The following is a 14,873-nucleotide window of genomic DNA, read 5'->3' on the forward strand; positions in this document are numbered from 1 at the left end:
GGAACATCTTAGAAAGACACATTTTGTGGTTTTAGTTTGCAACTTGGTATTATTATATTGTCTTAACAATGGAAAACATGAACAACCAAGCACTTTGAGATGTTGAATTTCAGGAACAGACTTTAACAAAACCTCAAATGGAGATTTATGATGTAAAGTAGATGCTGGCATTCTGTTGATAAGATAAACAAATGTTTGGCAAGCAAAAGACCAGAAAAAAAGGAGGTACTGAGGCTGTTTGTAAAATTGTAATGGAATTTCAATGATTTGTCTATGCTTCATTTCAGCTTTCCATTGTATAAGGACAGGACATATGATGGCTAATTCCTTTATCTAACCAAAAGGTTTTGAAAGCGTTTCCTATGTATTCACCTCCCCCTACAGATTACTATAAACAACCTTAAATGGATATACAGGCTTAGACACGTTAGTATTGAAAGGAAGCTTTGTGAACTTGCCTTCCAGACATCTGTGACACAACATAGGTATAATATCTTAGGCAAGACACACATTTGATTTTCTTAACATTTAAGAGACTATGAGATTAAAAGGATGACCTAGCCTGTTATGCCAAATACTGGATGTAACTTGCTGTCAAAGATAAGCAGCACCAAATGAGTTGATGAAGGTATAGGGTACAATATATTACTACACAGTTCTTTGAAGAGAATCCTCCTTATGGTTTTGTCTTGCATCTAAAAGAAAAAAGCATAAAAGATTAACTAGCAGTTATATCCAAACATATTCTATGAATTGAAACCAAATTCTTTGGCAATTTAGGCACATATAACATTGAATTTAATTTCAAAGGCTGCAATGAAAAGTTAAGAAGGGAGGAACCAACATGTGATTTTGATAAACCTTCACCATAAGCTGTTTGGATGATCTCATTGGATAGGTATGGAGTTAGAAGAGACAAGTTATTCAAGTCAATTGTCATATGGTTTGTCGTTCCTAAATAGGTGATCAACACATTTTAAGAAGTACTAGATGACATTTGGGGAAGTGCAGAAGGATAATGATTATTGACATTCAATGCACTCCTAGGAGAAATGTTTTTCTGAAAACAAAATATTGCATCATAATGAGGATTTCCACAAATATAACAACCTTGAGAAACTACATTAATTCTGAATTGACAAGTATTAGCAAAATGGTTGTTTTTCCCACATATTTGACATACTTGAGAAGTAGCAGCATTCTTGAATCTACAAGTATCGGTGACACACCCCGACCGAAATCAGGGCATGTTGGCCGTCACGTGAGGGTGACGTAGCCATGTACACAGTGCGGAAGCTAAGATAATAATACAAGTATGAATAAATAAAAACCAAACTACACACATAATAGTTAACACACAAGTGCAAGTGTAAATGTGAAAAAAAAAAAACAATATTCAGAGCACAGGAAGCCTAGTGCAGTCCAGAGGAACAACGCTAACTAAGCATACCCAAAAGTGGTCCTACACTGGTGATAATCTGTCAGATATGCCGTGGATTCCTCGTAAGCCACCAAAAGAACAACCCAAACTAGAACCTGGAGGGGCGCAAAACAGAAAGTGTGAGTGGGCAAAAACAAAGCTTTTCAAAATCATTTCATTATCAAAAGTTCTAACCCCTCGCTGTAAAACCTGTATAGTTTCCTAGAAAATAGAATATACACATATATCTAAAACATGCTCAGAAATATGTCATGTCGAATGCCTCCACATAAAATGTCAGTAACCGAAGTAATATCAATCAATGCAAGTAACATGTCAACCAGAGTCACCTAATGTGACATGTACGGCTGAATCTAGAGCTCAAATCCCCAACTCACTAACTATACCTGTACACGAGTCGAAACCACCTAAAGTGGTTTGTACGACAAAACTGGCTGTAAATAAATACGCTCAAGTGCTACGATCACGTGAAGACTGGGCGAATAATCGCGGGTCCCTACGAGTCGGAACCACCTATAGTGGTCTGTACGACAGGACTGTGCACCTAACTTGGATCCAAGATGAGCGTGTGGTGCAGGAGGTGAACATCACGTGAAGGACTGTGCCCTACTCTGGGCGGGAGCACTAACATCGGGGGTGCAGGTTATGAGCTCTCTATGCATCTCACATAACCACTAATTCACAATCATAATCTATAAACTTACCTGTGCGTCCGCAGCACCAAACACACATATATGCAACTACTAATGCATAAATAAATAGGCAAACGCAATGCATGGCATTTAAAACATATAAACATTCCATTTCATTTTATGGGAAAAACCACAAGTATATAGGTATATACGGAAAACCAAAAGCCCACTCACTAGTATGTGGAAGGGTCGTAACCCCCTTGCCTCGAGTGACTGCACTCGTCCTCGAGATAGGTCGCACCTATATGTGAAACAATTATACAAACGTCAATTTAAAGCACATAACCAAAACTAGGTAATAACTTCTCATACAATGCTCAAATGGGGTGTGTGAATACACCAACGTAATCTACTCAACCTCATGAACATCCCCATATTTTAAAAATAATTTTCTGATGTCACACGTGCCAGCAAGCGCCGGCCAAGGCACGGCCAAACACGCCGACCACGCGCAGGCACGTGCCTGGCACACGGACGGAATCCCTAACGGCGTTAGGGAATATTCCGTCCAAAAGCAAGCATATTCCGTTAAAACTAACCTGACGCCGTTAAGAATATTCTGTTAACTTAACAGAATATTCCCTTGTCTTCTCTGGTGAGTCTCGCCAGCTACCACCATCAGGGTTGCCGGAAACTAGAAAATTTTTCAAAACTTCATATCTTCTTCATTTTTCAACCCAATTCCATGAAATTGGTAGCAAATTGAAGCTTACGACGAGTAGAACAAAACCTTACCACTTTGAAGCCCTAAAACCAACGGAATCTCGCCGGAAAAACCCACGATATTCCGGCCAAACCTGCAACTCACGATCCCGATGTCCAATTCCTTCCAAGTTTCTTCTCTGAGCTTCACGAGGACCTCCTAAAGTTCCCAGTGGCCTTAAAAACTCCTAAAAACATCACGATCACATGTGTATGAACAGTGCATGAAAACTGGGGTTAGGGTTCTCGAGGTTTTCGAAGGTTTCAAGTCTTACAAATGGTATGGATGAACTCAGGAGCTTGCAAGGAGTTCGAATCTTACCTTCTAGATGTCGATCCGTGCGTGGAAGATTGGTTTCTGAAGTTCGTTCGTACAATTGCAAAGGAAATAGGATGAAGTCTGAGAGAGAAGAGAGAGAGAGAGAGAGTCACGGGAGTGTGTGTGGGTGTGTGTGTGTGTGTCTTGTAGAGTCAACCACCAAAACAACAAAACAACACCCCACAACACCAATTAACGTCCAAGGGCATTTTAGTCTTTTCGCACCTACGGTACGGGCTGTCATAATTGGCAAGATTATTATTTTTGCCATATATTTGACAATTATGCATAGGAGGGACATCATCTGTCTGCTTTGGTGGGCAAGTACCACGAACACTACTACAAAACCATTTATAGGTATCGCTATGATAACCGACAAGAAACGTATATTACTATAGGATATTAAGCAAAATCTAACAGAAAATGGATGTAGTGCAAGCGACAGAATTGCCAGCGTTAGGAGATGAATTTTCGTACAGAAAATACTCTAAAACCTACAGAAATTGTGTCGAATATAACTGACAGAGAATATATTAATAATGAATAAATAAGAGCATTCTCCGTCGGATAAAACCGACAGAAAATACTCCTAAATCAACGGAACTTATGTTGGATATGACTGATAGAGAATTTATTAATAATGAATAAATAAGAGCATTTTATGTCGGATAAAACCGACAGAAAATATATTAATAAAAAGAAAAATATAAACCACTTTCTAAATCATTTCTTTCCCTTTCAAGTTGGCCTCCCCGGCATTCATTGCATTTTCCAACTTTGAGATGTGCAACGTTCCTCTAAGGTACACCATATTATTCCATTCTTCAAGTTTGTTTCCTGTTTCGCAACTAACTTGAATATATATATATATATATATATATATATATATATATATATAGTTAGACAAAAGTTTGACCCCCAACAATAAGAAAAGGATTGGAAAGACATATAAATATATTTGAAAAAGAAAAAAAAAGACGAACCGGAAATTTATGCAAGTTGTGCAGCCGCCTAAACTGCTTCTGGGGATTATAGTTCAAGCGGTGCTCCTGTTCTCCAACACTCTCCTTTCTTCACCACATTTATCATCACATACCTTGTCTTCCTCATCAGCTTATTGTCTTCTCTCATCACATTTCTCTCAATCTTGACATCTTAGTTTGAGTACAAAAACTTCCATTAATCTCTTCCACTCAGGCTGCATTTAGGATTTGCCTTTCTTTTCTTCTTGCTAGTGATGACCATACTCTCGTTCACTGTTACAGTTGTGCTCTTGATTCATCTCGATGAGGAATTGACAAGGTCTCTCCTTTATGTTGTTGCCTTTCTTCCTGTGTTTGTATTTGGGCTCATACAGCAACTTCCTTTGTATGCGGGATTTTCTCATCCTTGATATTTATATTTAAGAAAGTTAAGAAGTTTATAATTTCTATTTAAAACACAAATTGAACGTAATACAAATAATTTAAAACGTACTGGTTTCGGAATGTTGCTTCTCGAATTGTTCATCCATGGTGATTGAAGCAAGAAGGAGAAGGGGAGAAGAGAATGAGAAGGAAATGAGGAGAGAAGAAAAGGGGGAGGGAAGGGGGAAGGGAGAAGGCATCTGCGCAAGGATGAGATGAAGGAGTTTTATTTTGAAAAATTTTCATTACTGTCGGTTAAAACCGATACAAACATTTTTCAAATAAATACCGACAGAAAAAAAAATGGCAGCAAAAATCCCCCCAAAATTCCCTCCCAAAACTTTAAATTCCCTACCAAAATTTTAAATTCCCACCCAAAATTTTGTTACGATTTTGAAAAATAAAATAATAATTGTTTGGTTTAATAAATAAATAATATGTATTTAAATAGAATACGTTTTTAAAAATTAAATAAATAATTGTTTCGTTTAATAGATAATAACCCATGTAAAATATGTGATAAAGAAACAAAAAGATAATTGTACAATGAAAATGTTATCACACAAACTAAATATTGTTTAATCAATACTTGAAAAACATAAATAAAAATTTAGCACAAATTACTTTTCCCACTTCAAAATTTAGGCAAATTTAACGGAGATATGCATTATACGAAACTAGTTTCCATAATCTAACCGTCAAACTTGTTTGTAGATACTACAAGATCGCATACGTAAAAAATCACAAAACAAAAAGAAAAAGAAAAAAAAAATCAGAGATTAGGTAACAGAACAAAAATTTTCGACGGTTATAAACGAAAAATCACAATTTAACGGTTATTTTAGCTTCGGTTTTGATGATTTTTTTTATAGCTACACTCCTCGACCCTATAAGAATACAATGAATGAATTCGATCTTCAATTTAAAATATTTACACTAATGGATACCACAAAATCTTATTTTATACTTAATGGAAGTATAATATTAACTCTAGGGGTTTGTTTAATCTACTGTTTTAACGCGATATGCATTATATGAAACGTTTTTCAATGATCTAACCTGAGATTGCATACGTAAAAAATCGTAAAAAACAAACATTCAGAGATTATGTAACGGAACAAAAAATTTTGACGGTTATAAACGAAAAATCACAATTTAACGGTTATTTTAGCTTGGATTTTAATGATTTTTTACAGCTACACTCCTCAACCCTATAAGAATGTAATGAATAAATTTGATCTTCAATTTAAAATATTTACACTAGTCGATACCACAAAATCTTATTTTATACTTAATGGAAGTATAACTCTACCGTTTTGACGTGATACACATTCTACAAAACTTTTTTCAATGATCTAACCGTCAAACTTGTTTGTACACACTCCGAGATCGCATACGCGAAAAATCACAAAAAAAAAACATTCAAAGATTAGGTAATAGAATAAAAGTTTTCAACAATTATAAACGAAAAATCACAATTTAACGGTTATTCTAGCTCCGATTTTGATAATTTTTTATAGCTACACTCCTTGACCCTATAAGAATGCAATGAACGAATTTGATCTTCAATTTAAAATATTTAAACTAATGGATACCACAAAATCTTACTTTATACTTGATGGGGAAGTATAACATTAACTCTAAGTGTTTGTTTAATCTATCGTTTTGATGCGATACACATTCTACAAAATATTTTTCAACGATCCAACCAGTAGACTTGTTTGTATACACTCCGAGATCGCATACGTAAAAAATCGCAAAAAACAAACATTTAGAGATTAGGTAACGGAGGAAAAGTTTTCGATGGTTATAAATGAAAAATCACAATTTAACGGTTATTTTAGCTCCAATTTTGATAATTTTTTTACAACTACACTCCTCGACCCTATAAGAATGCAATGAATGAATTTGATCTTCAATTTAAAATATTTACACTGGTGGATAAATCTTATTTTATACTTAATTGAAGTATAACATTAACTCTTCAGTGTTTGTTAAATCTATCAATTTGATAGGATATGCATTCTACGAAATTAGTTTCAACGATCCAACTGTCAAATATGTTTATTTATACTCCGAGATAGTATGTGTAAAACATCGTAAAAAAAAAAAAAAAAAAACATTCAGAGATTATTTTGGCGGCCATCCAAAATTTTGTTTTGTTCGTGTCGGTTATATCCGATAGGGCCTTGAGTGAAAAAAAAAAAAAAAATTTAACCATGTGTTTATTTATTTATTTATAATCAATATAACATTTTAAGATCCCATGGTAAGATCCCAACGAAGATCGATCTCTATATGCAAAAATCTCACTAGAAGCTTACCTATTAACCTCACACGTATGTGCATAACACAATACAAAGCTCGACGAACAACAGAAGCTAGAGAACATGATGGGCAAGGTACTATAGATTCTTGGCACTAGAAGATAAGACTAAATATATTTATGTACACTACAAAACGTGAGACAACACAGAGACATGTTTGCTTGCAAGTTGTAGTTGCACACCAATTGACCCTATGGACACATCCGAGTGCGCATCACGGGCCATACATGAGGAGCAAACATCTAAGTGCGCAACACAGGGCCATGAGTGAAAAAAAAAAATATTTAAACCATGTATTTATTTATTTATTTATAATCAATATAACATTTTAAAATAGTAAAATAGTCAATTTCTGTCGGTTATAACCATCAGAATACTAAAATAATAACCGTTAGAAACTAAAATAATAAATAGTCAATTTCTGTCGGTTATAACTGCCACCAATAATTTTATGGTGGTTGCATCTGACACTAAATATCCGTCAGGAATTTATGTCGAATATAACTCAAAATGATTTCATTGTTATCCGACACTAACTGAATGATGTGTTGGATATCTTTTATCTGACATAATGACTTATTAAACCGCCATCATCATCCGACACATAAAGCTAATATTGTAGTAATGGAATTCCAGATGTTGAATTAGAATAGAGTGATTTTGAACAACCAAAGAACTTGTAACCACCAAAATTGAAGTTTTGAGAAAACATGTCTCTCTCTTTGTTCTTGTTGTTAGCGGACTTGTAACCACCAAAATTGGAAGAAGAATGATTATGTTGTGTACTGTAAGAACCTCTAAACTTAGAATTAAACTCATTTGTATTAGCTACTAAAGCAGAAAGCATTTGAGTAGCAGATACATTGTCAACATTGAGATAGAAGATCCTTTAAAGAAACGACAGCTTTGCGCTCTCTAATTACAGATCTAATTGTATTATATTCAGCAAACGGTCCATTCAAAGTGACACAATATCATCATCATCAAAACATTCTCCAGCAGCAGACAGATAATCCATAGCTTCTTCAATTCTTTGTAAATAGACAGTGATAGAATTATTACCCTTCTTAATCGTTTGCAACTCAGATTTCATCTGGAAAATACTTATTCGAGTAACTATGGAGACTTGTTCCTTGAGACGATTCCATAAGTCTTGAGAACTGGTGCTTCCAATTGCACATGAGATAGCAGCATGAGATAAAGTTGCAATAATCAACTGCATCAAGACCTTATCGTGCATCTTTCAAATCTTGAAACCATCAGATTCACACCGAGTAAAAGATCCCTCAGAATTAACTTCGGAATCACCAGAGTTGGTATCAAGAAATCGTTTAGGATAAGGAGTAGAATCATCCACAATCCACAAACTAACGATGCCACAGCCTTCAAGCAACAATTGCATATGGAAATGCCAATGCAAGTAGCCAAAATCATCGAGCTTCATAGTAACAGAAGTCAGAATTGAAGAAACAAAGGACGTATTGGCGATTGCAAGATGAGATGTCGTCACCATTGTGATAGACAGAGATCGAAACCAAAGAAAGAATTGAATGAGAACTTTTATCAAACACCTTTTGTGCGTAAGAGAATCAAAAGATATTTAGAGGGCAATAGCAGCAAGGAAGTAGAAGCGAAGAATCCAAGACCGTAATACCGTCAAGCTTGAAGCATTTCCGACGAAGATGCCATGTTAACCAAGCAGATATAAACAGATAAGACACATAAAGAAGAAGAAGTTTATAGAGAGATTGAGAATTACTTCAGTAGTAAGAAAAGAGATTTCACTGTTTCATTAATCTTAAGAAAAGAGATATCCTAAACTATGATTGCTTACAAACTAAGGAATCTTTACAACAACTTGTAACTAACTAACAAATCTATTGACACTTCTATCACGACCATTCAATCTTTATTCCTAACATTAATTGTGGGGTCTAGTTACAATCCTTGCACGTCTTAAGTACAATAATTATCTAACGGTGAAATATAATTGATGTAAGTATGTGTATTCAATATAATCACTATTTGACCGTTGAGATGGTAATTATATTAGAATACATGTAAGTATTTTAGCTAAATCCCTAATTATGATCAACTAGAGAATTTAAACTTTGAACTTCCAACACTAAAAAGATAAATACATTCAAATAAATGGCTCGCTGGCTAATAATATGTGGTCATGCTTTAGAATATTGTCATGATTCCATAATCATAGTTATTTTGATTTTGGTTTTTGTCAATAAGAGAAGGAGTTTAGAATTTGGGAAACTTTAAAAGTTGAGAAGAGAGGTATTACGAATGGATTAGATTTTTAGCCAAATATGATATTATTATATAGGTAATGCTCGGGAGACTAAAATTTTAAACTAAATTTGTAAACTAAATGATGTATCACCAGTAGGAAGTACGTAACGTTAATTAACTCTTCAGTAATAATCTAATCATCAACAACCACATCATTTAGTTTAACAATTTAGTCTCCCTAGCATTACCCTATTATATAACAGGAGATGGGTTGAGGTTCTCAAAATAATGGTCTCATTTTTTTGTCAAATCGAGAAAAATTAAGCGAAATTAGCTTTTCGACAATGATCGTGTGCGAGGAACTTACCCTCTCCCGAAAGGGTGAGGACCTTTACACCTAGAAACTCCTTGACCATCCATCCTCCATCAAATTTATTGATGATATATGAGCGTAAACAAAAAAAGATACAAGTGAGGGAACTACGCTAAGACCCATGAAGACAAAATGATTAACGAAAACGATAATAAGTAGAAAACAAAATGTCATGAGCATGGGTAGAGGCTACAAAATTCAGAACCGTAGGTCACCACTTATTAGCCTAAATATCTTCCTCGAATGAAGCTAAAACATCTGCAACATGATTTCCTTCTCGATAAATATGTAAAAATAAATTGCATTTGACAAAATCGACAAGGAATTTTTCGAATCCACTGTAAGAAACCAAGGGGCCTTATTAGGAACCTTGAAAAGATAATAAATAACCAACATGGAATATGTTTCAATCCATAAATGTTCCAAATCTTTGGCTCAAGTTATACGCACAACCTCAATGAAGACAATAATTTTTACAGCAATTGAACTTACAAATTTTGTGTTTGATGCAAAATCACCTACCACCCCACCTCCAAAAAGCTAAAGATCCCTCCAAATCTAGCACGTCTGGCACAAGACTCATCAATATTAACCTTGAGTCATCCAGGTATCGGCAACTTCCAATGAACTGGAATAAAAATAGAGCCACAATAGAAGGCGACGAGATACCGAATAATGAGAATATAAGCAACATTGAAGAGGAGGAACTGCAACTTGAGAAACACATTAGAGTCAAGTCACAAAACTGAGCCGCTAGCCAACACTTGGAATAATCTAAAGAAGGAGACTTGCTCTCAAACCGAACTCGTTAACCTAAAAATTTTTATGTGTAGACTAGAGGTGATATGATATGATAATTATTTGATTTAACTTAATCTAAGATATAATTGTTTTGACTAGCTTCTCATTTGGACCAAATAAGTAGTGCCTTTGTGGCCCAACCTATTGAGTTACGTTTTGAGTTTGTAGATGAATTCACTTATTAGCGTTCGTAGACAGATTCCCTTACTTGTGTCCATTGAGGGATTCATTTACTTGAATCTCTGTTGTGGGCAGATTCACTTGTGCATCTGTGGCTGATCTACCAAAATTGCGTATGTGGATAGATTCATTTACTTTTGATTCCATGTGCCACATTCTAAACTAGATTCCTAAATGCCTAAGTGATTGGCACCCTCGAGTTACATGCAAATGGCAAGGTTGGAATCAAGAAGGCAATGTATCAAAGCGTAAAAACCATTCCCACTTCATTTTGATTCTACTCCGAGGTTTTACTAGACATACATTGATGCGTTAATCCGATAATTCGGTTGTAAATAGATACATAATAAGATTGAGGTCATTCCACAAAAGTTGAATGTGGTTGTGGTAGCAAAAATTTGCTTTCTTCAGTTTTGTCGAATTTGTACCTACAAAATAATTAACGTCTTTGATAAAAAACCAAAGCCTCACGCACCCACGACGTGGGGGATGGGGGGGGGGGGGGGGTGGTTGGCCAATGGATCTCTAATGCCTAATTAAATACTTCTAAAAAGAGTGAGTGTTTAGGGCTTCTATGCGTAAGAAAAAGCTTACCAAAATGTGGTAGAGATGAGGTATTTATAGGAGAGGTGACCAGCCATGGGGTTTGTTTTTGCCCTACACATGACGGCATTCTATTGGTCAAGGAGTGTCATCTATTGGATAAATTAGGAAAGAATATTCCCAAGATATTAATTAGGAGAAAATATATTGGGATAATGGTGAAAGTATCCCTAAATGATTATGATAGGGATATCTTACTTGATTGAGTAGTTCAATTGAAAATGCATTAAATATATGATTTAGTAATTAACCCTATTTTTAATTGCTTTGATTTTTCTATGCTAGAAGTAGGGAAGCCTTGAGCATCGTCGTTAGCTGCTTGGACCTTCAAGAATGCTCATCTAGCTATGGGAGCAGTTAAAGGCACTCACCCATTTAATAAGGGCAATCTTATTTTTCTCAAGAAAAAATTCACATGTCGTTTTCTATACTTTTGAGATTATTTTGGCTCCACAATAGTTTTTAAAAAGGAGGGAAAAAAATTGTAATTCTGATCTATTCTAATTGTAAGTGAATTTATCCGACTGCTGGCTCGCAATTAATGCATGTGATGGATGACTCTGAAACCAAGACAACAAACAGCTAGCTAGCTTAAAGGATCAACAATGAAAAAAGAGTGAGAGCCATATTAACCACTACCTCCAAATCTTACCCCGTCGGCAAATGATTGCCAACAAGTCTGCAGTCTGCACGGTAACTCCACAACATCAACGATCCAAATTCCTCCATTTGTCCAGTCATCATACCATCAGAAACTCGATCTGACATACATACACATGCAAACACAGACACAAGCGTCCCACGCGGTTATATTATTGTGTGGGGGTCTCCCTCTCTCTTTGCCCAAAACCAACACAACAACGCAACAAGACAGAAGAAAGAAGAAGCAGCAACGAAAGCAGCTCTACGCATCACCACCAATATAAGCACAAGCTTAGAGACCCTCGCAGGCTTTTTAAATACAAGCACTTTCTTCAAAACTTCTTTATTCCTGTTAGCCGGAAGATGACGAGCATGCTTGGAGTTGAGTGTGATTTGAACCTCAGAGAGACTGAGCTGTGCCTAGGGCTGCCTGGTGGTGGTACTTCTACTGTGGCTGAGCCGGAGACTAAGGCTACCGGAAAGAGAGGCTTCTCTGAGACCGTTGATCTCAAGCTCAACCTTCAGTCCAAGGAAGATCTGAATGACAATGTAAAAAATATTGCTTCCAGGGAGAAGAACGACCTCCGTTCTTGCACAAAAGATCCAGCAAAGCCTCCAGCCAAGTAAGCAGGAGTCTATATTGTCCTCTCCTCTTTTTTTTTTCCTGGTTTTGGTAGTAATTAAAAGTCGAAAAGGAAGTAGTTTTGTTCATAAGCACATCATATAGATAAGCACAAAATATCGATAGAGGATCCACCCTCTAATGTGTAACCCCCAATTTTCTTTCTAGAGTAGGTTCACCCAAATTGCGAAATTATGTTTCTATGCTTCTTTTCTTCCCTTTATTTGGTTTTGTGGATATCGTTTGATATTTTAAACAGTAATTAGGGATTTTCTAATTTTTGTAGGTAAATTTACATGCACTAATAAGATGATTGTCTGACAAATATATGTATATATATTGGGGGTAATTAATTATTTTTAAACCATTATCTTCAGGGCACAAGTTGTGGGTTGGCCACCAGTTCGATCATACCGAAAGAACATAATGGCGCAGAAGAACACCAGCGAGGAAAACACTGAGAAGGCAACCGTCGGTGGTGGAGGCTGCAGCGCTGCATTTGTGAAGGTTTGCATGGATGGCGCTCCATATCTTCGTAAGGTGGATTTGAAGACGTACAAGAGTTACCAAGAGCTCTCTAATGCCTTAGCCAAGATGTTCAGTTCCTTCACCACCGGTAAGTTGGCAATATATGATTGATTCAACTAGTTATTTTATCTCTTCGACTTACAGTACACTGAGAACTAATATTAAACCAAAACCCAATTTGATTACTTAGAAAAACAAACAGAAAAAAGGAATTTAATAAGTAGAAAAGGAAAACTTCAACAAATAAGTCAGCTACATGTTTAACTTGTTCATTTAGAAATTGTAGTACTACCTTTTTTCAGATCTTGATCAGAAGTTCAGAACTGTAGCAATTTCCTTATGCCAAAATTAGTCTTAGTGTATATAGTGAAATTATACTTTTTTTCCCTTTTCTATACAGCAATTTTGTATATTAAATTTCTTTAAATTATAGAAAAAAAAAATATTTAAACTTAAATTCAAGATGTAGCATATGTAATAAAGTTGAGTAGATTCAAGTGTGAAGTCGTTGTTAGTCGATGATCATTACAACCTAACTAGCTTGTTAATTGTCACTTCAATGTTACAATATCTTGTTAACTGTTTAATTACTTATCACATATAATATTTGATTGAAGGTTACTATGGGGCCCAAGGAATGATAGACTTCATGAACGAGAGCAAGTTGATGGATCTTCTTAACAGTTCCGAGTATGTGCCAACCTATGAAGATAAGGACCGTGATTGGATGCTCGTGGGTGACGTTCCATGGGGGTAAAGTTGTTCATACCTTATTTGTATACAAACCCTAAAACAACTAATAATTACAGAAAAAAAAAAATAGAATCCAAGAGTAATGCTCGTTATCAAATAATGAAGCTGCTACACTTGACTGACAAATATATTTCCCTAATTTGTATGCAGGATGTTCGTTGATTCATGCAAGCGCTTGAGAATAATGAAAGGATCAGAAGCAATTGGACTTGGTAAGTACCCACATAACATTCTCGCTTTTAGGCTAATTTATTTTTCTCATAGCATGGTCTTTGTAATTTCCCTATATTTGTATGTAATATTTACCTCTTTAATTAATTCGATGGAAAACCCAACTCTATTCATCCATATATTTCTTTCGGTTACTTTTAGCCCCAAAAGCTATGGAGAAATGCAAAGGTAGAAGCTGAGCTCGATCCTCAAGAGAAAATGGATCGATGGAGGGAGAGCTGCAGGGTGTGTTCTTTTGGATGTGTCTGTACTTTATGTGAGGATGGTATGTAAATGGTAAAGATGCTGGACATTTGTAATAGACAAGAAGCAATAAACTTAACCAAGTGGTCCGGTCTGCTGCCTTGTTTATTGCTATTTGATTTCTTTATAATTACCCAATTATTTTTTGTTGTTGGCCTTGTTGTCATAGTTGGTGTGTGTTTTTATTCCTTCAAATTAATGCTACTTTTTTATATATTATTTTTTCATCAAAAGATTCTTGATTAATTTTATGATCAATTTCCTTTCATGTGTTCAAATCAATAATATAAGGTATTGTATATTTGTATTGATTTTGTAATATTTTTCTTCTCTGAGGCAAGTGAGCGAAGGGAACAAGACCATGTGCATGTCGATGGGGGCTTTCATTCATGGCCTTTAATTATACTCCATTTGTTTAATTATAAATTCGGCTAATAAAATATATGTGTATCTGAATCCGACTTGTGAATGTAGGCTGTTAAGTGAACGTGGTTGGTGTTCCATTATTATTATTTTTTTTTTCAGAAGGTGTTCCATTATTTGGGGTATGGTAATTAGTTATACGTATATATAATTATACAGTAGAATTTTTTTGTAAGTGTCGTCTGTATGTTGATTACTATGTCATTGAATTTTATGGGATCACTAACATTTGATTTGGGCCAATAATTATGTAGCACTTATCTTTTCAAGATAATGCAAATCACAAGTCTATGGGTTCTCTCTCTATCACATTATAAATGGATTTTCTTGGATCTGACATTTT

The 14,873-nt window shown here is 35.3% G+C and overlaps 1 protein-coding gene across 1 annotated transcript; it reads left to right on the forward strand.

Annotated features, from left to right (window-relative positions):
- Positions 1 to 11,580: 11,580 nt before the first annotated feature.
- LOC137731072 (auxin-responsive protein IAA14) lies at positions 11,581 to 14,340 on the forward strand. Its single transcript, XM_068470143.2, has 5 exons — positions 11,581 to 12,353; positions 12,730 to 12,968; positions 13,498 to 13,633; positions 13,784 to 13,845; positions 14,006 to 14,340. Exons 1-5 carry the CDS (start codon positions 12,094 to 12,096, stop codon positions 14,041 to 14,043), a joined length of 735 nt encoding a protein of 244 aa, XP_068326244.2. The 5' UTR covers positions 11,581 to 12,093; the 3' UTR covers positions 14,044 to 14,340.
- The last annotated feature ends 533 nt before the right edge of the window (positions 14,341 to 14,873 follow it).

This window comes from Pyrus communis, chromosome 16 (genome assembly GCF_041283825.1).
Source record: "Pyrus communis isolate YQ-2024b chromosome 16, ASM4128382v1, whole genome shotgun sequence".
Classification (NCBI taxonomy): Eukaryota; Viridiplantae; Streptophyta; class Magnoliopsida; order Rosales; family Rosaceae; genus Pyrus; species Pyrus communis.